The sequence below is a fragment of the Sinohyriopsis cumingii genome, chromosome 17 (assembly GCF_028554795.1).
Source record: "Sinohyriopsis cumingii isolate HCF-2022 chromosome 17, ASM2855479v2, whole genome shotgun sequence".
NCBI classification, from domain to species: Eukaryota; Metazoa; Mollusca; class Bivalvia; order Unionida; family Unionidae; genus Sinohyriopsis; species Sinohyriopsis cumingii.
In genome coordinates, this window is record NC_142977.1 from 76993131 (window position 1) to 77018914 (window position 25784).

Genomic DNA, 25784 nt, shown 5'->3' on the forward strand with positions numbered 1-25784 from the left:
ATTTAAAATATGATGTCTGTTTTTGATGGATGGAGACAAAATTTACAACGGAATTAGAAAACTGCAAAAGTCTGATATATATGTAATACATGGGGCTGTACTGAATTTCTTTTATCTTGGACATCACACAGATGATTATATTGTCTGATTATTGGTATCTTTCAGACAAACGAGTCTTATATAATTCCATAAAATGGTAACAGTACTGCACAGCATCAACAACAGCAAACAGTGATTATGCAATGACCTTTGATAATGGTCAGACCTATAAAGCACAAAAGTAAACACTTGCTATAGAAAAAGAATGGGGGGGGGTATATATATTTGAATTTCAGTTTGAATAAGTTCTAAATAAGCATGATCATATATTAAAGAAATACTTCAAGGAAATTACACATTGAATTTCCACCCACCATCGCAATATTTTAGATTTTTAATGGTGTACTTTTGTCTCATCTTGACTGAAGCCATGGAATATGGTAGAAATGTTTATGGTGTATTTGGAACAACGGTCAAAATCCACTATGTACCACCAAAGTACTAATGGTACTTATGGTATAGAGCAGGGGTCTGAAATTCAAACCACCCTGGTGGGCCACATGAGGGCATTTTCAGTGACCCAAGGGCCGCATCACTGTTGTTATCTCTCACGACACCTTGTGACTCCAATCATTTTACGGGCCACATGATGTGGTCGTGTGTTTGAGACCCCATGTATAGAGAATGGGAACCATTCTGGTTGTTGTTGTTGTTGTGGGGTTTAACGCCATTTTTCAGCACATGATAGGCTATACATGGCGGCCAGTATTAATGGTGGAGGAAGAACCCAGGAAAACACTGGAAAGAACCACTGACCCACAAGAAGCTACCGGCAAGCTTTCTCACGTACCCACACTGTCTGAATCCGAGACTCGAACTGTTGCAGAAAGAGGTGAGATGGCAGTGATCCGTAACGGAGGGCGCTTTAGACCACTCGGCCACTTGGGGCCCTGGAAACCATTCTGGAAATTTGTAAATTATAGATTTGCCTCAGTTTTGGCTGACCAGGATTGGTTGAAAGCATACCCTGCTTGTGAGTGAATAAAGAGACATTGCTTTATAGATGGAATTTAGATCTTTTAACAGACTAGTTTGGAACACTCGTCACTGAAATTAGCACCCGCCTCTTAGGTGTGGAATTGAAGGCACATGTTTTAAACACACCTATTCCTACTTTGTAAGACCTAGTGCTCAACGCGAAGACTTTTATAGTAAGATTGGGTTCTATGTCAGGGTAATCACATGTAATTTTGTCAACTCGGTATGATTTTTTCCCCTTCAGACTATTGCTTTTTCTGATTATCAAGCTCGCGTCGAGGACCTGCGGGCCCTGGTCCTACAATGTAAGACCTCGACAATGATATTTATGTTTGGGCATCGATGCCGAAAACATAAGTATCAGGGTCGATGTCTTACCTTGTAGGACTACTCTGGATCCATACAATGCCGCGGTTCATCTGGTTCTCTCACATAAGTTGTCATCCAGGATGCATCTATTTTGCTACATAGATTTGATCATGAGCGCTCAGAAATTTAAAGTTATTTAATTTTTAATACCAAGATGTTTGCATAGGTTTAAAATGGACACTGATTTAGTACCGTGAGACCTAAATAAACAGTTTTTGAAAAAATACCGGAACTTCTGAAGTTAAATTTTCCACTAGTCTAGTTCCCTGCATTTTTTCGCTTCTTGAGTTGCCCTCCACTCATACGAAAAATGGAGAGAAATGATAAGAACAGGGAAGCAGACTATCGAGGAATCTCCCTTCCAAACTGAAAAGTTCAGTTTCGACTTCGAGGCAGACCAAATAAAAGTACTAGCCAATCATAATTCGGTCTAACAAGGTATATTTATCTTGTTGCTATTATTAGGAAATGACTGCATGACAGTTGCCAGTAAGTTGTGCAATGGTATTACCTTAAAATCACAAGCACTTGAGTAATTTCTCACAATACAGCCATAAAGCAGGAGGGTTGACGACTTTAAAAACAATAGGATTGTACCAAAGACACATCTCAAGGGCAACACCTCTGCTATTTTTCAATTGAAAAGCATATATCAGAAATTACTTAAATATGTGTTGCGCCATGGATTCTGCTATCTTGTATCAGACCAACCTGTCACAACCAGATCAAATGGCACTGGTCCAAAGGAGCATTGAATTGGCCAACTTTAGAGAACATAGAATGGCAGCAACAGTGACTGGGTAGGTTTAAACAACACTCATCTTTCTTTCTTTCATTCTTTCTTTCTTTCTTTAACAGCAGCAGCAGCAGCAACGTTAGTCATGGCAGTAGTGGTGGTTGTGGTAGTTCTAGAAATAGTCGCAGGGTTAGATTAAGGTTAGGGTGGATGGGGGCAGGTGCATTAAAAATATGAGAGTTGTTATAGATCTACAAATAAACCCCGAAACCAGTCATTAAACCCTTAAACTGACATTTTTATGTGTATAATTATTATAACCATGGCCAACAAGAGGGTATATCCCCGGGATCCGGGCCAATCAACACTTTTAAAATTTTTTAAAGAAAATTTATGTTTGAACAAGAAATTGGAGAGGCCCGGGTGTTTCTTACCCTAAGGCCCGTGATCACTCTCTACGGCCCTGTGGATGGTGGTGGCTGTGCCCTCCCCCTTAATTCGGAACTAAATAGTGGGTCTTTCTCTGTCTGTCTGTCTGTCTCTCTCTCTCTCCCTGTGCGCACATTAAACACGAGCATTGTAATAGAAAATTAAAATTTCGTTGTTACACAAGTCGAATGATAAAATCTGTGCTATGGTAACAAAAGAGTCGATGATGATGATGATGATGATGATGATTATTATCAGCAGTAGCAGAGAGGGTCAACAGACCTCTTGCTTTAAAGTCCATTTATGAACATTAAACCTCATATGAAAAATATAAGCTTAATAACACAAAATCGAAACCTCTAACAAAAACCGAGAGTTTCTCTAATTGGGTTAGTTTATTTTGTTACTTTGTTTTTGTCCTTTGTATTTTTCAAAATTTGTGTGTATGTTTACCCACTGTGACATTCATTTGTAGTTGCACCCTCGCTCCTGCTATAAATGTGTGAGTAATAAAACCATTAGTCTCTCAGCCAAATATTTTATCAGGACCTATTACAATACCGCGATCGAGGATCATGTCAATTTATTGTTATAAATCCGTGTGGACCAGATTGTGCTTTTGAAAAAAAGTTTTTGAATTCAATCATGTCCATATCCCCACTACACCAAGTATGTGTATCGACTCCATTAAACACAACTGAAATACTGCAGTTATCTCTGATCACTTTAGGTGTTTGTGTATATCGCTGAGTAACATAAATCACGTATGTGTTGTTGTGTCCTCCTCGAGAAAATATTCTAGCTGGATATGATTGTTTGTCCAGCATTCTATCACAGTACACTACTAAATTATTAATAAATCCATCGAGGTCATCAACAGATCGGGCTTCATCAATATCGGTGATAAAATCACTAATATCATTGCCTTCCTCCTCCAACAGTTTTGCATTTTTTCGTTAAAATCTTTAAGCAGCTCATAACATCTCTGATCATCAACTGACGGAGCTACTAAATACAACTTATCCCATTTGAGCCATATCATTATCACATTAAGAAATAATTGCGTATTACCAGACTCAGATGGACCTATGATAATTGCTCTGATCGAATTTGGAGTGCTAGATGATGTTTTACTGGTTCTTGCTGTCGTGTCGCTGAGAAATCAATGACATCCATGTTATACAAATATAATAAATAATATGAATCTATATCGTGTTCGATGTAGAGCATCCACCCCCACACGTGGATTAACAACAATAATAAGAACAAAAAAAGCGTGCACTTACAGACAAGTGTGTGACATGTGGTACAAAACAAATATATATTTATTTCGTCTCGTATGAAGACATGTGGTGATATCGCTGCTTCATTAGGAAAATTACCAGGAACTCCATGGGCTAAATACCCAGGAGATAAACATCTTCAAGTATATAGTTATTGTGGTCCTGGAACCTGGTTTCATATCCGGCTTGATGAGCGAGATCAATCAAGACATGGAGAGTATCAAATAAATACTATTGATCAAGCATGTTACGTTCATCATGTAGCTTATGAAAGTGAAGATTTACAACAACGACATATTGCAGATGATAACTTAATTCATTCGTTAAAACCCATAAAAATAAATCTTTCAGAGAATCATTGGCTAATCGGTTGGTATGATCTGCGACGAAAGGTAAACTAGTATCAGGAGCCGGTAATTAATTAAACCATTATTATAAAATAATGAAATTGATTTATTATAGCCCAAGATGATATTGGAGGGGTAGAGCAGCGATTAGTAAACTCGCAGATGCAGCAAATGTTACACGTTATGTTGCTGTAAATTGGTTAGCACGAAAGACAATATGGCAAATGTAACTACCACCCCCTAAAAAAATCAGCATGCACATTCAGGAAAACTTCCGGGATAACATGCAACCATATCAACCGAGATAACATCCTTATAATCGTATCTGGTATTCCATAATCCACCGTGTCCGTATTCGACACAACTCGCTATTATATGATTGAGAAAATCAAACGAGTTGGTTGCCACGAATTTTTCTCTCTAGCAAAATCAGCCGTGACTGATGGAATCGTAAAACAATTACTGATCAACATTTCATGCATGACATCGTCATCGGTGTATTTTGACGCAATATCTTTCATTTATTCGTGGAGAGATTCTGTGCGATAAATATCTCCATTGGGTCGTACAAACTAATGATAGTTTCCATAATCGGAACTCTGAACTAACAATACTGATACAGGATCGTTCTGATTTATTTCGTTAATATAAAAAAGATTCGTACAAAATATCTCCAGTGATCGTTTATATCATTATTGGAAATTTTAATTTCTTTCCTAGCTCGGCGACATCTTTGATCAAAGCTCTGGTATCTTTCACTATTTCTGCCCAATCATGTATTATTGTACGTCTTTTATCCGTTAAACCATTTCCACGAGTCGAAATTTTAAAATGTTCCGTTACTCGCTCGGATACACAATTTAGCCTTCTCAATTTAATCGGTTTTAGATCATGAACGCTGGCTTTTATCATTCATCGGATGTATTGCATAAATAACCGCGGTCACAGGATACGCTATTTCATATTAGGGTTTGTCAGTACCAGACAACATTCATGGTTTGGAATTGTTACTTAATACGGCGATTTTTTCATTGTAAAGGACAGAGTTTCGTTTGTCACTGATAATCCAAGTATTGTCTACTTCCTTAATAAAGTTTACTCTGAAAAAATATCTTTGATTGTCGAGATAATTAATAATCGTCGCCGCTCGTTGGTTATTTATTGTAGCATCAATATCATCTGCGTTGCGTATGATTTTAAACGTTGACCACACATGGGATGCATCACCGTTGCGAAATTCTTTTTTAGCGTTACGAATACTTTCAATCAGAGTTTCCGTCGGATCAACTCGAGATCGTCTTCGTTTGTCAGGGGTTCTTCTATCAAGATCGAATCTATATTCAGAAGGTTTAATCTTAATAGCTGATATCTTAAGTTCATCCATATTATAGTTTAGAGAAATATATATTTAAATTGAAACAGTTGTGTGTACAATGTGGTGGTAAAAAAATACAGAGAACTGAAAAGATAGTATGATAAAAAAACAACACTGATAATAGTTACAAAGTCATAAAAAGCGCTGAAGATTATCTCATGAGATTTTAAAAATAATCATTTGGACAAATAATCATTTAGACAAATGCTATTATTATATAGATGGAACAAAAAGAATTTGTAAATCATGCTATTAAGAATTATGAAGCATCTCATGATGGTGTAATCAGGAACTGTCGGCTAAATAAACAGTTGGTAATGTCACTAATACTGGTTAACTAATGATCAATTCTAAGGGGAATAAACATTGTTTCAGTCATATGTTTGTCTACGAATGTTTTCGGGGGGTAATCGAAGACGGTCTTGTGATCGATCATATTAATGGCCAAAAATTCAACAACGTTTTAAATATTGTAAGAGCCATTACACAAAGTCAGAATAGCAAATTTGTACAAACCGGTAAATATTCCAGAATTACAAAAGTTATTAAGTCTGTAAATAAGAAACTGGCAACGACATATTTCAATCAATGTACGCAGCTGAAAAAATATTTTGATATTTCAATGCGTTCGGTAAAATATGTTGCAGATAATATTACCAGATCGGCTTTGTTCAAAGAAATATAAACAAAAAATAAATTTTCATTATTGTTGAAGTTAGATAACTCTGCCAATCTAAGCTGTCTCCGGTATAGTAATTAAGTAGTTATCTCGCTTGTTACTGCATAACTGACCTCAGTTTTTGTCATCGTAACTAATTGTATACAAAAATTTAGTTATTTAACTATCTGTGTGATAATTAGTATCAGTGAAGTAATATAATTTTGTAATAGTTTAAATTAGTGAAAGGATATTTACATCTTAGTTTCCTCTCCCTAGACAAATACAAGGTAGAAAATCAATCGCCCGCTTTGTAATGCAGTAATTATTTTTAGATCTGTGTTATACAGAAATGCATCTATTTTAAACCTGACTTAGTCAAAGGCAGAATGTGTGTGTGTGTGTGTGTATATATATATATATATATATATATATATATATATATATATATATATATATATACAGTATATGATTATTTTAACGCGATGTATACTGGAAAATGGAAAAGAAATCCACGCTGTTGTTATTATAATAATCATTTGTAGGAAATACATCATAAGTAACTTCATAATAATTTCTGAAACATATATCTGTAAGGTTGGATCATGGCGCAGTGATAGCGTGCCTGATTCCCATACTCGAGGGTTGGCATTCTAATCCCGTGACTGGTAATATGTCGACGGTGGCGATATTTCGGGATTTTCTTTATTAAAAAGTGGGGGTTCCAAGCCCCAAAAGGATTTCATGTACACCTCCTCACCACATCAAATAAGTTCTTTTTACACTCTCCCCGGGGATCTGTATTGGGAGTCTGTGCATGAAAGTGAAAGGCTTAGACAACCCTCTGAATCCATAAAATTGAGTTTCATTTAGGAATTTGCTGGGGATGGGTGGGGTGTTGCCTCTGGAGTTGGAACCTCAAAAAAAAAAAAACAAAAAAAAAAACCGTACCGTGATGTGATCTTTCAATCTCACTGAAGGGTACCCCATGTAAAAAATTTTAAGAAAGAATTTCAGCCAAAAGAAAAAACCATCGTGGAGTGCCAAGAAGACCATAAATAAGATCTCACAAAAGGACCCCATGGAAAGGCACAAAGGCATTTATGATTGGACCCCTTCAATGATAACCGCCCATCATGCTACGGTTTGTATTGTGTTAAACATTACATTTATATATATATATATATATATATATATATATATATATATATATATATATATATATATATATATAATGAACTAGGAAAATATTAATGTTATTATTTCTGCAATTAAAAAATTAAATTATGACGATATAAATATTGAACCTGATCCAGAAAAATTAGTTTTAACTTTGAATTATTACGAACACGAAGATTTGATGATACATTTCCGGAGTACAGATTTATTAAGCTCATCCATCAGTCCATGTTTCAGTCCTTGGCTACAGTTAAACATACAGAAGTTGAAATATTCCTATCTCTCTCACGCGCGATTGAAAAAAATTACAACAGAATTAGCTGACGAATATGAGAAGAAAAATATTAACACGCGCATGAGGCAGTTGAAAAGGTTTATATCAGATCGTGAAAACGAAAGTTATTGTGAAAGTGAAAGTGCTGTCAGTGACTGTAGTAACAGCGACACTAAGGAGTGTTGTGAAAGTGAAGGTAGTGACAATAAAAGTTACGGCAACTGGGTCGTGACCTAGTGAAAGTTAATATTTATCCTCGAATTTGTAAAAAAAAATTTATTCTGTTATTATGTCAAAAAAATTTCCGTTTATTATGAGATTTGCATGATTTTGAGTAACCTATTACCCCACCAAATTACAAAATCTGACTGATTTTCACAATTTCCAGTACCTATTACCCCCAAAAATTACTGAATCTGACAATTTTCACAATTTCCAGTACCTATTACCCCACCAAATTACAAAATCTGACTGACTCTCCTTATTTTATGTACTATTTACCGAGAATCATTATTTGAAAAAATTCTATTATAATCGCAAGAACGTGACGATATTTGATCTTACATATAAATTAATATTAAGAATTTCTTGTCTTCAATCAAGAATGTGTCCAGTCTGGTCAGTAAGTTTGAAATATATTCTTGATAATAACGGATTATGACAACGTATATAAACCGGATTAATAGGCTCTTGTACAATTGAATATCCAGGAGGTACTTGAGGTGTAAATGAATACAGGATATATCCTTGTTGAACCTGATTGGATATTTCAAGATCAATTTGATAACTGCCATCAATTACGTCACATACAAGATTAAGTGCGAATGTTAGAGTGATATTAATGATCCCTGGTGAAATATGAAGGCCCTCACCATGTGGATTATTGTTATATTTGAGAATTGTTGCTGGGTTTTTGTTTCATGACTCAAACAATTTTCTGAAAGATTTTATTGATAAGATCGTTGACTGATTTTGTTAGTTCGTCTGTTCTAAATTCTGGGATTACAAAGTTTAGTATTTCTTTTTCAGCTATTTCATAATGATCAGCAAATATATTTTTTAAAATTAATATTTTTTCACTACTGTTAGCTCAAGCAACTTTTTCAAAATCAACAGTATCTAGATTTATAAACACAAGTTCTGATACAACTAGATTTGAATGTTGTATTGTTTCATTGATTGGCTTTTTTTGTTCGTCATTAGGATATTCTTGAAAATATTTTTCGAATAACTGCCGTAGAGTTGTGGATATATTTTGACGTTCACCTGTAATTTTATTAGCTATTAATCTAATCATATCTTCATTGACGTAATATGTATTACATTTTTGTTCAATGATAAATCAAACCATGTCACGGGTACTAGTCCACGGATGTTCATTTTTATACTCTGGTTACTTTATACAAAAATTTCATTTGTGAGGAATTCATTTAACTTTGGTTCTGGCGGTCCTTTATAAACAGGTTGGATTTCTGGGCAGCCTAACACTGATCGGACTGACGATTGATAAATATCTACAACATAATCTTGCGCATATATTTTTTATCGCAGCTGATAAAGATGGACACGAACAGTGATAGCTATTTTTGATTCTCTTCTGATGACAAACTTGAATCTGCGCTGAAATTCATCGTTGATTTGTTCAATTTGATAATTGCCCTTGGGAATTCCGATAACTTGCCAATCGTGTGTTCCATCATCTTTGTTTTTACCTGAAAATTCAAGCTAATTATTGGCTGGCAATCCACCTTATGATTTTGATCTGATATTTGGCCAGCTGTAATATACTCGTAATTGTGCTAGCGCTATTCTTTCGCTGCAATTGCAATTGGAAAGTGAACACTAAATTCAGGATTAGTTGAGCTTACCGATATCATTTTATTTTTGACGGATTTGTATTAACGACGATCTGCTGAAGTAATTCGTTATTATTATTATTATTATTATTATTATTATTATGATTATTTAAGTCAGGCGTGGATTCAATCACAGTCATTACATCTTTGTAAATTCCAAACATCTGTGTAAATTCAATATCTGATGTTTTTCCATGACTATGACAGGATGATAATAACGAAGATAATCTGGAGTATGCTAGCGTAGCTGTTGTAATTTTATTATATAATCATACAATTTTGCATTTGTTTTGGTAATAATATTAACAAGGCCAGTAATTGTTGTTGTTGCTGAAACACAAATTGTGACAACTGCTGGTGACGTCATTGTTATTGTTGATAATAATGCACCGGTTCTAGCAATAACAGCAGACCCCGAATACTCAATTATATCAACAACAGTTACACGTCTGTGATATTTATTTGTTTTGCTATATATTTTTATCAATGATATTGTTTATTTATTTATTTTGTGCCATTCACGTGCTTGATTATATATAAAACGTTGAACATTGATTGGAATGCTCATTATATTTTAATTAGGTGGGAAATCGGCGATTTATTCAAGACACAGTAGTAAATTAAGCCGAGTTTTTTCTTTGGCCTCCGCAGTAAATGTTTACTCGACGTTTTACTCCAACATCAATAACATAAATCCAGGAGATCCACCTGACGGAGTCAGGAGTGGATAACGCCGTGAAATTGTGGTAGATATTGTAAATGTTGTAACGCCAAGTATTGAGAGATTGAATATACCGATAACCTCAGCCCGATGTTTGATAAATTTATTAAGTGGTGACCATAATGCTTGTCCAGACGCTACTGGATATACTACACTCACTGTAATTTGTTTTATTCAGAGAGTTTAATATCGATGGCTGGTGGACTTCCCAAAAATTAATTAATGGATCTGTTTCTGTTTCTACGAAAACCCATAAACAATTGTACATGATTAGAAAAATCAGTTCTAAACATAGTTATTTAATTATTAACCGTAACTCTTCGTCTTATATGATTGGAAGGGTAAATTTCTTCATTACAGCGTCATTGTCTGATTCTGGTTCACCAAGATGAGTAATTTTATTATTAGACATATTGACAGACCCAGTCATTGTATCACCGGATTTTGTTAACTCGACCACGAATATTATCTAATATCGTTGACATAATAAAACCAAGCTTAATATCTTCCATTACTATCAAACACAGCTATGCTATTTTCAGTTACTCCATCCATTAATTTTAACGATAATATCTTTCAATGAAAGATTGCTTGTTTTTAATTTTCCTTGCTTACCTTGAAATAAAACAACTTCGTTTTGGATCTATATTTGCACGATTTAATAATTCAGACATTTCATCACTAATCTGTTTACTTATATTTTCATGAGTTATTCCGTCGGTTTTTTGTTTTTGTTTAGAGAAAGCTCGTTCGTGAATAACAACTATTATACCTTAAGATCTGTTTAAAACGACGCGTCTACTTGTATAATTGTGCACGACTTTATAAGGTGGTATTGTTGATGATGACACAAGATTGAGTACAGAAATGTATTCACGGTCACATATCGGTTATTGTTTGTGTTGGTAATGTTGAATACCAAATTGTTTTTATTGCCTTTACGTAATTTTGAAATTCTTTTTGTGGAGCCACCCATACGAATCAAAATAAATAATTCCACGTGGATCTATTGCGTATGCCATCCAATGAGTACCAGGACCAGGACTAGTATCGAGATTAATAATACCATTTTCAACATTGACAGCTGTTTTGGTAATTGATCACGCATAAAAACACCTCTGAAATTTTTTATATTTAAATTTTGATCAGCATCGAGTTAATTGAAATTCGACATGGGACGAATTAACGTTGTGTTCCAGGGGGTCTTAGACCTTTTCCTTATCGATAAGGAGTTCCTGGAAGTCTTAGGCCTCTCCCTATATTTTTTAATCATTTTCCTGTTGCTTTATCTATTGGCAAGTTAGCAAGCTTACCAACAGCGGCAACAGCAGCAACAAGTGCAACTGTTTTGCAACAGCTGGGGCTATAGCGGCTATTAAACCGGATAAAGCTACAAGAAGTGGAAATATTTAACTAGTTTTAATCGAGTCTTTAACTGAGCCTGCTGAAAAAAGTCTGACATCGCTATTTGAATGTTTGGCGCTATTGAAGTGTCTGACTTGACGTTCACTTAATCATAATATATTCTCCCCGCCTTTGACTTGTTCTTTTCTTAATGAAATTTTTAATCCACAATTTGTATTTGCTGATGCTGGAATATTTTTATCAGGAGTCAGACTAACACTAACATGACGATATGACATTTTTATAAGTAATCTTATTTACAATTGTAAAGCGGTTTAATTGTTTTCTATCGGTGCATCCATAATCGCTTTATCGCTAAGTATAACTGCAATTGCTCTATAACTAACACCAGCTTTATTATCAACACCAGATGGTTTAAGAAATCTATATGCTCCGATGAAAAATAATAAATTGGATACAGATTTCTAAAATCTAACTGTGATATTTGCAAACTTGTGTCTATATTTTGGTCACGTCCCATAAACGTCATTAAACTAAGATTGCACGTGCTACATGATTATTTTCAAAATTTAACAATATATTTTCAGATGGCTCTTTATGTCCGTTTATCCTTAAAGAAACTTTTCTAACTTTAAAGACGTCAAATATCATATGACTATGTGTTTGTGAACTTAATCGAACAATATTTTGTAAAGCAATAAAAATATGCCTTTGTGGCGAAACTCCTTGATATGATCCTATATGCCATGTAAATATCCCTGCAGCATTACCTTGATTGCTATCTGTATTTGCTGTCAACCATGATAACAACGATTTGCCACCTGAATTCATAAAACTAATTAATCTTTCTTCAGGAGCAATTGTTGGAGTCATTACTGGCATCCACAGTGAAAGTTTTGTTAATATTACTTTACCATCAGCAGCAACAGCACCATATCGCCAGATTGCATAATTATCATTACCCTTTCTCACTTGTACAAATGTATGTTTTGCTCCAAAGATAACTATTCTGACAGTTCTACAATATCCAAAAGGTATGAGATAATGGAACTGTGCATAAAAATATTCTTTTTGCGTCTTTTAACATTGATTTACGTGTAGTAAATCCTAAATTATATTCTGGATTGGCTCCATGAACCGCCAGCCACACATTAACGTCATTAGCGTCCGCGAAGTCTCTTGGTCGTCTTATATGAAACGGTATATGGTCAGGAATGTCAAAATTATCTTTAACAAATATGATTAACGGGCCAGACGATCTTGTACAATCATCTGAATATCTTGCTAAATTTATTTTCATTGTTGCAGCATCAACGTCTTTTTGAATTGTTTCAATAATTCTTCCGTTAATCACGTATCTAGCAAAGCCATAATACCATTGTTAAGAAAATCAACTATGTCATTAGCTCCGTAGTGTGTATTAGCGAGAATGTTTGTGACAATTTCTCCTTCTACTCAATAAATGCTTCAGCAGGTAAGAATTATCTGCATGTATCTTGAACATGTAAGTTAGTTCGACCAAGTTGAACTGATACACACGTATCATAAGAATATAGTTGATAATCGCGTATAGATTCATCTTTAAAAACTGGTGCGTCCATATAAAATGCCGGATCGGATATACGCTTAAACATTTTTATTATAATTATTATCCTCTAACATGAACGCCACATCTTGAAATACAACTTGTATTTACCGGCATTATTTCAATAATAAATTTTCTAGGAACGACTTCAGTAACAGCCAAATCTGCTAATCATTCATTCGCAGCTTGATTTATAAATTGACATATTTGCAGGCATAACTTCAGAGCTGGGTAATTTTACTGGCTTCGGTTTTGATGTTTTCGTACTAATATAGCTAATCTTTCCTTGATTGATAAAAATGCGTTACGAACAGAACTTAACGTTTTATCTCGAACAGCTTCAAGAGCTTTTATTCCTGTTTTGCAATCGGTACTGTTTTTCGAGCCATCGTTCTGAATAAACCCGTAACGATTTCGCCAAGTCCATCTCCGTAAATCGCTTTGCACGTTGGCAATCGGGAATTTACTTCCTTAACTATTACAGGTCCACTTTGAGAATTGTGTATAATCATTTTATAAATTACAAGTTGATTCATTAATTGATTTCAGTGGCTGTAACAATCATCAGCTATTTCATTAATGGGAGAGTGATAAATGTTACTATCCATAACACCACCTGTAAATAATCTTCCGCAAATATCAGATATTTCCTTAATAATTTCCGGAGAATTAATTCCTGCGCGTTTTCCTCTGGTCAAAATTTCTAATCGATTAACATCAACAAGAACACTGTCGTGACAAATTCCTTGAGTAACAAAACCACTTCCAGTAGCATCAAGAGATGTACGAGATTCTCTTTGTCATCTATTATTTTTAATTTGATTAAAATTCGTGTCATCTTCAGCAAGTTTATTAGCATATATGCAACATACGTCTTAAACCCAATTATCTTTTGTTTTCCATGATCAAGCATATTTATGTTTGACTGTATCCTTGTGCGTCAAGATCTACTGCGTCTATGTATTCTGATTTTGCGATATTGGCTAAACCACTAGTTTCAAATTTATTCTTTATACTTGTTAGCAACAATTTTGATTTAGGAGATTGTAGTTTAAACGATTGTGGTTGAGGTTGTTTTTGAACTTTTTTTGTTTTAAAAATTTGTGGCTCAGGTTGAGAAATTTATGGCTCAGGAATGTTTGTTTTTTTTTGTGGTTCAGGTTGAGAAATTTTTGGCTCAGGAATGTTTGTTTTTTGTGGTTCAGGTTGAGAAATGTATGGCTCAGGAATGTTTGGTTTTTGTGGCTCAGTTTGAGAAATTTATGGCTCAGGAATGTTTGGTTTTTGTGGCTCAGGTTGAGAAATTTATGGCTCAGGAATGTTTGGTTTTTGTGGCGCAGGTTGAGAAATTTATGGCTCAGGAATGTTTGGGTTTTGTGGCTCAGGTTGAGAAATTTTTGGCTCAGGAATGTTTGGTTTTTGTGGCTCAGGTTGAGAAATTTATGGCTCAGGAATATTTGGGTTTTGTGGCTCACGTTGAGAAATTTATGGCTCAGGAATGTTCGGATTTTGTGGCACAGGTTGAGAAATTTATGGCTCAGTAATGTTTGGTTTTTGTGGCTCAGGTTGAGAAATGTATGGCTCAGGAATGTTTGGTTTTTGTGGCTCAGGTTGAGAAATTTATGGCTCAGGAATGTTTGGTTTTTGTGGTTCAGGTTGAGAAATTTATGGTTCAGGTTGAGATTGTTGTTCACGTAAATTCGCATAAACGTTTATATTTTCAATATATTTTCTTTATTTTGGATCATCATTTCTAGCCCGTTTATTGTTGTAATATATACGATATATCCATTTAATAAAATTATCAATATTTACGCTAACATATTCAGGTTTTGAAAGTTCATACTTTTGAAGAAAACTCCACGCCGCAGTACTACGTAGTTTTTCCTCTGTAACATTTTCTTTATCAGTAAGTTCTTCAATAACACCTTTTGTAAATGTATTAATCAATGCAATATTTTCTTTTCTTACTTTAGGTTTTGGTGTAAGATCTTTTTTTTTTAATATTTCACCAATACATTCAGGTATTTTGTCCTCTCCACCAGCCTGTTGAGCAGCAGCTATTTCAGTTCGAAGATCTCTTAAAATCTTTTTTGTTTGTTTAGCTCTTCTTGCTATCATTTCAGTTTTCTCAGCCGTTTGGTCTAGCGTTGTAAGAAAAGCTTCAGTAGCTTTTGCATCTCTTTCAGTAAACTTTGTAACAGGTTTAAATTTTTGTTCTTTATCTTATTCATATTCAACTTGTGCTTCTTATCGTTCCTGTAGTTTTCGTTTGAGTGCATCACGAACAGGAAGATATCTTCTGATTGATTCTAATCTTCTCGAGCTAATCTACTAGTGTAAGATTCCATTATTGATATTAGGATGATTTAATTACTCACACATTTACAGCGGTAGAAAGGGTGCGACCACATATGAGTGTCACGGTGGGTAAACAAAACACACACACATTTTGAAAAACACAAACGACAAAAATGAACTAACAAAATAAACTAACCCAATTGGAGGAACTCTCGGTTTTAGTTAGAGGCTTTGGTTCTGTGCTATTATGCTTATATTTTTCTTTTTTTTTCATATGAGGTTTTATGTTCATAAATGGACTTTATAGCAAGTGGTTTGTTCACCCTCTCTGCTTTATTATTATTATTATTATTAATATTATTATTATTTAAAGGAGACACTGCTCAAATGACCTAAAGATGGATCACCACAAATTTATGATCACCACCAAGGAACCTGATAAAACGGAAAAGAGTCCTGTGATATTAACAGTAAGTGACTCGGAGGAAAAAGATGTTCGCGAGAAGGCCAGAAAGAAAAAGAAATGGAACAGCTTACCACTTTCTGCCACTGGCTTTAATCTGTCCCTTTTTCCGCGACCCACGAAAACCGCAATGATGGGAGATGAAGATAAAGAAATCTTCCTTAAAATTGAGGCAGATTTAATGGAAACAGAGACAATTTTGGAAAAATGCAAGATAGCTACAACTTTACGTCTTGAGGGTCAAATGGAAACTAACTTAAAGTATATCCGATGCGACAGAGATAGAAAGAAAAGAAAGGCTGCTAAACAAGTAAAGAACAAATATTGTGTCAGTTTAAAAAATAATATTGGACGAAAGAAATTATTCATTCATCACAGAATATACAAACTTATGGAATTAGAGGTTCGACTATACAGTTACCTCCCTTGCCCCTCAAAAATCGAATCTTCTGTAATAAAGAGTAAAGAAGCTAACAAAACATCCGTCTATAGCCCACAGAGTTTGGCATACGCACTTGACGTTAACAATAAGGCAGATGACATTCCAGCAGATTTAGTATCTGTTTTAATTGGCCTGCAACACAGGGAATTAACTCCCGAAGATTATGAAACGCTCCTCCTATTGGATGAATCTGTTGCTCCAAAGACAATTTCAGAAACTACTTTATCTCAATTTAGGACTGATATAGTAAAAGAGGAGTCGATATTGGACCTGTGTGTTGTTTGTATGGAAGAGTATAGAACTGGGCAAGAGAGGAAGTTCATGCCTTGTGGTCATGTGTTTCACTGTTCCTGTATTGATATGTGGCTCAAAAACTCGTCCCTTAACTGTCCTGTTGACGGCCTTCCTGTGGTAGACTCTTATGGCGCCAGAACTGAGCCTCAGAATTTAGCTTACGCACTTGACATTAACAATAGGACAGGTGACATTCCAGCTGATTCAGTGTCCGTTTTAATTAGCATGCATCACAGGGAGCTAACTCCTGAAGATTATGAAACGCTCCTCCTATTGGACGAATCTGTTGCCCCAAGAACGATTTCAGAAACAACTTTGTCAGAATTCAGGACTGATACAGTAAAAGAAGAATCGACCGAGGACACGTGTGCTGTGTGCATGACATATTATACAGTTGGGCAAGAGAGGAAGTTCCTCCCTTGCAATCACGTGTTTCATTCTTCCTGTATTGATATGTGGCTTCTAAACTCCTCACATAACTGTCCTATTGACGGCCTTCCCGTGAGAGACCCGTAGAATGAGGTGGACTGGTTAGCTCTACTGGTATATGGATCTGTATATGAATTTACTGCGTTGTGTAATTGGGTATGGAACCCTAGGCTGCAACGTAATATATGATTGAGTGCCTAGTGCTGACCCTGCGCTGCCAGGAAATGTGGGGAACTTATGTAGACCCTGGATTGAATGTTCCCTTTCACGGTGTTATGGAGTTTTCATCTAAACCACCTCACTCTGCTTAAAACAGAACATTCCTTCAATAAGGCCATTTTAAGGCAGATATAACTAACGTTTTTAATACGTGTTCACTGTTTATTACTTGCATTGAACCGTAACCACATGGCAAAAATTATTTTGCATCGGTCTATTGCATTTATATTTTCATATATCAACTACGGTTTTATCAAGCTGTGGCAGTTTTGTTCGAAATAAAAAAATAAACGAAACCTTGTTGCGAATTTCGTATTATAGTCGTAATCACCATAACACAACTACAATTACTCTCTATTTCTTCCTGAATTATATATATATATATATATATATATATATATATATATATATATATATATGTATGTATAATTGCGACTCTATGATCTTAAACAAAATAACAGAAAAAAGCAAAACCAACAAGTTTTGTAAAACTTCACAAATAATTTAATTCTTTAAGTAATGCTAATTTAAGAACTTTCAATATTATGATTTAAAACTAAAATAGTCCTAAAACGTTTTATACTAGTCTAAACCAATGGTGTTCTGAACGAATGTCTGGTTCTCGAATGTGCTGATGTGCCAACAGTTTGATGTATCACACTAGAATTATCAAGAAATCCTTTGTCTAAATTCGCAATTGTCCCAGAATACAAATAGTATTCTGGGACAATTGCGAATTTAGAAAAAGGATTTCTTGATAATTATAGATGAGATAATCCAAACAAATGTTGGCCCCTCAGTTATATCGAGAACCAGACATTACCCGGTTACCAAGAACACAAGAAATAAGAACGAATTAATTGTCCATCCGTAAGTCCATATATCCACCTACACACATTGCAATATTTTTCCTACTCGACCCATGTCACAATACATCCTACGTGACATTTTTACAATATCATACGTGACAACAGTACCCACTTGACCAAGTCATCCAATGGGAAATCAGATACGTTATGACGATTAATTTTAAAATTTGTAAACGTCTATTGATATCTCACTTTGCAATCTGCCGGTATGCACCAAAAATGGTACACTATATATATATATATATATATATATATATATATATATATATATATATATATATATATATAGATATATATATATATATATACCTCAAAAGTTGTACCTTTTTGTGAATTTCGAAAGCTTTCTCATATTGTAATTGATTGAGGATGAAATTTGAAGGATATGTGGCGAATTTTCAAGATAAGATTTGTTTTTTCTCCAGCTGTTAGTACAATTTTGACATATTATTGTTGGTAAAATCACACAATGAAGTTTTAAGAAATATGACACAAATAAAATTGTAAAATTCCTTTAAAGGACTGTAATTTAGGATCTTAGAGCCATGCTTTTGAACTTTTAGTTGTTATAAACTTTCTGCATTGATGTTGTTTTATTATTCCCACGTTTTCGATTCGAGGATATTGTAATATCAATAATGTGACAGTCTCTCTGTCATTTTCTTAGTTTCTTATAAATATCAGAGTATAACTTTGCATATTCTTATTCCAAATAATATATTTGTGTAAGAGTGTAAGAGATAAAATGTTTCGGACATTTCACTTCGAGGTTCCTGAAAGTGGGTCAGATTTGGACGTCGGTTACTATCGATATGGCTTCAACAATTCATATCGGTGTGCTTATAAAACTAAACATAGTCGTAATTGTAACTGACAGTTGACCTTTTCAATTAGCACATTGCCATTGCAATGATCAATTGATTCAGTTGTTTCAACCTACCTTCTGTGACAAATTCTATGTGTAATTGCTTATTATTAAGCACAAGCTGATTGATACTGAAAAGTAGACAGTATTTCGGTGTCTCCATTTGAAGCATTTATCATCAACGTAGACTTCGGGTATACAAAGAGTACATACATCTCTGTCTTAAAAAATAGATTGTTGACGCATAACACTATTCGACGAAATAATCATATCGCACCCAACATGTAAGTCTTTACACTCAAAATATGATGCAAATCCATCAATATTTAGCCACTTTGACTGCTACTGATTCGCTACTACGAATACTACGTACGTGCCGATTGAGCTAGGTATAATTTCCCCATAAGTAGAGGTTCTGTTCCCTCCAATATTGCAAATATAATAGGTACAAATTCATCGATTCTGACTTCAACCAATTTAGAATCTACGAGGATTCAATATTTGAATTCTTATTGAGGCTGTTCATAGACCTCGGCATATATGCTCATATCTTCTGCATACCAATCACCAAACAGTGCAGGGTCCTCTCTATCAAACTTATTTTGTACTTGACTGATAATCTCATATGGCTGCCTATCAGTATATACTGGCTGGAACTGTATAAGATCTTCACTTTTGCCGGCATTTAGAACCATTGATTCGGGATGAAGTCTGTTAACAAATTCATGCCGTTTTTTAATCAGAACACACTTTTACTTTTGTCCAAAATATTTATTACCAATCAATGTTTCTTTAATACACTGTAGTGAAAAGAAATGAGTGTACGCAACATGCATGATCAATACACAATTCATACTCTAAATGTATGATCACTATTTCTAAAACACTCATGCATGACTGTGAGCACGTTCAAGAATATCGTGTGCACAATCGCAATAGAGCTGTATAACATAAAGTGATGAGTTTAAATCAATTCTTTCAGCACATTAAATAAATACTTTCATCCATGTCAAAGGAGAATATCCAGGCTACAAAATCTTGTAAGCTTATCTCCAAGACATGAAAGGTTCATACTTCTAGTGTTAGTCATTAATTGTTCAAACGTTCTTATGTTTCCATGCTCAAAGCAACTTTTACACTAATACTATGAACACCAATGGCAATGTTTTGATTTTTAAACTGTCTTAACGTTTCTGATTTACTGAGTCGCCAAGAGATCCATAAATGACGTTTATGTCAAGTCATATTTATATCAACAACCTTATCTGCAAAGTACTGAAATAGTGCCCTAGTGATATGTGAATCTGAGGTGTCTGTCTTGGTTTGCACCTTAGCGTTGTCGAACACCAAGACCTGGCCGTAAGATGAAGTAGAAAATCAATAGCTCTGATAAGGGTGTGATTCTAATTTGGACGGCGTTCTTAACTTTAAAATATTTCCCCAAATGAAAAAAAAATGCAGCAAATAGAAAAACCTTTTAAAGAGATCAGCTGCTTATATGAACAACTTGTTCATATGTTCATAAAGTCCAAATTCCGTTTGTTCCCCTGAAACATGAAATTTGACACACGTGTGCATAAATACAACGAGTCCAGAATAAACAACCTCTTTGACCTTCCCTTGAAGTAATGCTTCGCTGTTTACGCGTGCCAACAAATATGGATACAAGTGTCATTGAAACATGAACTACTCATTCCAACTAAATTGAACATTTCTAAATCATTGCCTCAGAGATTGATTAGTAGGATTTTAAGTTAAAACCTTTATCATGTATGGATTATTTTAACATCGAATATGGCATTGTTTGGGGAAAGAAAAAATTCAACTGGAGCTGGTAAAAGCTCACATTATACAGCGTTATTCATCAGACTGATTTAAAGAATATTCTGAAGAAAAAAAATCTTTAAACTATAGATCTTACAAAAGCATCACTTGTATATAGCCAGGCAATTTGTCTGGTTCTATCATTAATTTATTATCACGTAGATATATGTAGCAGTCGAAAAGAATCTAACTACAGTAATAGTGATGTTTTGGTTTCCTTCTCGAAACTGTCACATATTTCATGTCTTACAAACTTAATCCTAAAATAACAGGCGTTAAATGATAAACAGCTAACGAAACACTAGCATATTGAGCGAGGTACGTCGGGCATGTTATAATAGCTGTCTGTTGATCACTAATTGTGGCGGGAAAGCATTTTAAAAACTGATTAGCAGCTGCGTCTCTAAGATAAAAAGCGATGAGCGGATCCAAGTACAATCCTGGATTCTAAACTTGGTACTTAAAAGGAGCAATGTATAAGTAAATGAATATACGTGTTACCGAGGACAGCGCTGCTCACCATGCATAAGGAGGGGCCTAGAAAAGGTGGCCTAAAAATAGCCCGCCCATCACATTCTGGGCAGCTTGCCTTGGATGGCAAGATCATCCATATCTGGGGTCGAAACTATCAGAGAAATAACTTATGATTGGAGCATGAAACATCCATACTCTAAAGGACAAAGAGAACGCAACAAGACCTCACAGGAAAAAGGCCGTATTTGCTAAGGAGCTTTCACGCTACAATATCGACATTTCAGCCTTGAGTGAAACCAGGTTCACATAGGAAGGGTCTCTGACATAGCTAGCAAGTGGCTACACCTTTTTATCTGGAAAGTAAAAGCCCAGAACAAAGACAGGATCCACGAGGTCTGTCTGGCTATCAAATCAAGTCTTCTGAACCAACTTACGGACCTGTCTGTTGGTATCAATGAGAGGCTGGTGAAATTGCGACTACATATCAGCAACAAACACCACGCAACAATCATCAGCGTTTACGCCCCTACCCTCTCAATCCTAGCGGAAACCATCGAGCAGTTCTATGCCGACCTCAGTTATGTACTGTGCTCAGTTTAAGCTGACGACAGGATCATACTACTGGGGGATTTCAAAACCTGTTTTTGCTGCTATTATGGTCGATGGAAAGATGTGCTTGTTAAGCACAGTGCCGGCAAGATGAACTACGACGGCCTCCTCTTACTCAGCAAATGAGCAGACGTTGACCTCCTGATCACAAACTCAATGTTCAGATAGGCGAATAAACACAAGAACACATGGATTCACCACAGATCTCGTCAATGGAATGTAATCGACTATGTAATAGTCCGCCAGCGCGATGCACAGGATGTCCTCATCACCAAGGTCATGCAAGAAGCAGAATGCTGGACAGACCACTGATTTGTCCGAACTATCCTAAAGATGCACATTGTCCCACATCACCCAAGGCGTTCTAAGTTTGTGCTCACAACCTACAACATTGTTAAACTGCAGCAGCCTTCCATCCAGCTCAATCTCCAGAAGAGCCTAATGACAAGCAGTCCACCAAGGGATCTATACGTGGAAATGCCTCCCGCCGAGAAATGGAACAAGGTCAGGGACATGATAAGAGAAACAGCTATGCGACTCTGTGTCCCGAGAAGCGAACCCATCAAGCCTGGTTAGACGAGAACAATAGTGCCATTGAAGATAATGGACTGGCAGAATGACCCAAACCTCCATTCCCCCACAAGACCGCTTCAGAGCCTATCAAACGGAGGCTCAGAGATAAATCCGTAAGAAGCATGACCAGTGGTGGGAAAGGAAAGCTGATGAAGTGCAATGCTATGCCGACACTAGCAACTCCAAAAGAGTTCTACAACACCATCAAATTAGTCTTCGGTTCTTCAAAGTCTGGCTCTGCCCCCTTGCTTGCTGCAGATAGCAGTACACGAATAAAGGACAAGGCTGGCATTAAGGATAGATGGAAACAACACTTTAACCAGCTCCTAAACATGCCCTCATTGGTCAGCCAATCTGTTCTTGATCAAATACCCCAACAGCAAACGCACGACCAACTGGATGTTCCGCCAACGATAGAGGAATTGAGGACGGCCATTAAACAAATTAACTGTGGCAGGAAGCCAAGAAAGGATGGTATCCCAGAGGAGGTGTTCAAGGCTTTCAGTGAACAGACTTTCGATGCATTCCACGATGTGCTAATCAACATTTGGACGAAAGAGGAGATGCCAGACGACCTCCGCGACGCATCACTTGTGACACTCTATAAGAATAATGTCACTCATGCGGACTGTATCAACTACAGAGGCATCTCCTTGCTCTCCATAACTGGCAAAATACTTGCTCGCATCATTCTCAACAGGCTTATTGCGGCAGTGTCAGATGATAACCTCCCCGAGTCTCAGTGTAGTTTTTTTGTCCAGACTGCAGAATCTTTGACATGCACTTCGCAGTGAGACAAGCCAAAAGAGAAGTGCCTTGAGCAGAACATAAATCAGTATCCCGTCTTCGTGGACATGACAAAGGGATTAGATACAGTCAACCGAGACACTGTGGGTAGTACTCAAGACGATTGGTTGTCCTCAGAAGTTTACGAATCTCATCCGGCTCTCTCACGACATACTGGAGAGATTCTCTCAGACGATGAACCATCTGATAAATTCCCCATATCTAACAGTGTCAAACAGGGCTGTGTAATCGCTTCGGTACTCTTCACCATCATCTTCACATATATACTGCTCCATGCCATCCGTGACCTTGACCTTGGTATCTACCTTTGATATCGCCTGGATGGATCAGTGTTTGGTCTCCGTAGACTAGCTGAAAAAACCAAGACGTTAGAAAGCCGCATCACTAACGAACTCTTTGCAGATGACTGTGCCCTCATGGCCCATGAAGAGACTCACCTACAGACAAACGTGGACAGGTTCTCTGAAACCTCCAATCTATTTGGATCCATAATTAGCCTTGGAAGTACAGAGGTCTTCGTCAAGCCCGCCCCAAACACTGTCCCTTCACAACCCTGCATCACCATTGGCGACACGCAGCTGAAGAATGTGGATAGTTTAAAATACCTAGGCAGCACAATATTCAGTGATGACTCCCTGGACAATAAGACCTCTCAGAGGATCTAAAAAGCCAGTCAAGCACTCGGTCGACTCAGAACCAAGGTCTTGCAGCACAAGGACATACACTTATCAACAAAGATGAAGGTGTACAGTGCAGTTGTCCTCACGTCCTTCCTTTTTGTATGACTGATCAAGTGGCAGGACCAAATCCCCAACCTGGAAGTCCTCGATAGAGCCAACGCAACAAGCATCGAAACTAAAATAATCCAGGCCCAGCTTCGTTGGACTGGCCATATCATCCCCATGGATGAAAACAGAATCACAAAGCAAATGTTCTTTGGCGAGTTAGTCCCGGGTAACCGAAACGATGCCGCCCTCGCAAGAGGTACAAAGACAATTTTAAGACGCACATCAAATGGGCAGGCCTTTAACCCCGCCATCTTGAGCTCGCTGAACCAGAGCCCTGACCAAAAGATCCATGCCCCACCTGCAACCTCCTGTGTGCATCGGAATTTGGACTTCGGAGCAACATGCGTGTCCACCGTCGATGAGATCGCACAACTTGTCTTCCTCGGCCCGCGCGACTACCAAGAGAGATGTTATGGTCATACAAGAATTTGAAGTAATATTTGAAGTCGAACTCAGTTTTGAGATTTCAATTTATTATTCCAGCATGATAAGAAAGCATCCGTAAATCTTTATTCAAAAGTTAGAATAAACTTGGGGCAAGTTTACAGGGTCGGGATACATTCATGCTTCACCAATCCCTTCTCTGAATGATGTATATTTCAATAGTGTAATTCGGTTAATGATATCTGATTCACTTTTAATTAATAACGCCCTATATGCATTGCCTAATATATTATTTACAAAAGATTGAGGTCTAGATCAATACATAACTAATTCAACCGGAAGTGTGTATTTAAGTGGGATTATTCTATGTTCACCGTATACTCCAACATCGAAAGTAGATACTTTTACACTTAACAGATATTTTATAAACCTCCGTCTTTTTTCACGTTCAGCCTAGTGAAACACCGTATACCTGGCACGTAATTTAAAACTTTATATTAGTTTAAAGCATTCAATTTAAATAAGATTTCTTACAATTGCAAAAGTACATTCATTATTTTCATTGCTTGCTTAGCCAATGTTTCCTGTGCGCTATGAATTTTTCTTTGCCCGAGAACACAAAACCAAGCTTTGTCAAGTTTGATAACAATACCGAGTGCTTGCTTTGTTACTTTTATGCCGCTCGCCGTGCTTCATTTGTATAAATATGCACAAAGGCCTATATAACGTGAGAACATATAGCCCGACACATTTTGCATGATTTAGCAAATGTAATATGTTTGAACTATATAGTGTTATTTGCATACGTAACTAAACCAAAGATGTTGAATATTTATGTATTTAATTATAAAGATTTTCGTCCCTGTGCTACCTACTTAACTCAACCATTTGTATCCATAACATAGATTAAGTCAACTTCTTTTAACAGCAAATTTCCTTAACCCCAGATTAAAAGGGGCAAGGTTTTGTACTATAATCAGTTAAGTACATGTTTCAGGCTGTATGGACATTGCTGTAAGGGGTTCTCTCCAAAGAAGGAAGGTATTAACAAAAACATGCACTTCTAAAACAAGTTGATATTACACTATTAGGTAGTGAATTATACTTTAAGTACATTATAGATTTAGCAATATATGTGATACGTAGAGAATTGAGCACGACAGAAAAGATAACGTTTGCTAAACTAAAA

The 25784-nt window shown here is 36.1% G+C and overlaps 2 protein-coding genes across 7 annotated transcripts in view; one reads left to right on the top strand and one right to left on the bottom strand.

Moving 5' to 3' along the window:
• Positions 1 to 1789, bottom strand: part of LOC149779276 (tRNA-splicing endonuclease subunit Sen15-like) — a 35267-nt gene extending 33478 nt beyond the window's left edge. The window contains exon 1 of one of the 6 annotated variants that reach the window (XM_089939872.1): positions 1674 to 1789. The gene's annotated coding sequence lies outside the window, so the exon portion shown is untranslated. The other 5 variants (XM_089939870.1, XM_089939871.1, XM_089939875.1 and 2 more) reach the window with 5 other exon arrangements.
• A 137-nt stretch (positions 1790 to 1926) lies between these two features.
• Positions 1927 to 17698, top strand: LOC149779277 (uncharacterized). Its single transcript, XM_089939877.1, has 2 exons — positions 1927 to 2246; positions 15929 to 17698. The coding sequence occupies exons 1-2, from the start codon at positions 2116 to 2118 to the stop codon at positions 17268 to 17270; spliced, it is 1473 nt and encodes a 490-aa protein (XP_089796003.1). The 5' UTR covers positions 1927 to 2115; the 3' UTR covers positions 17271 to 17698.
• The last annotated feature ends 8086 nt before the right edge of the window (positions 17699 to 25784 follow it).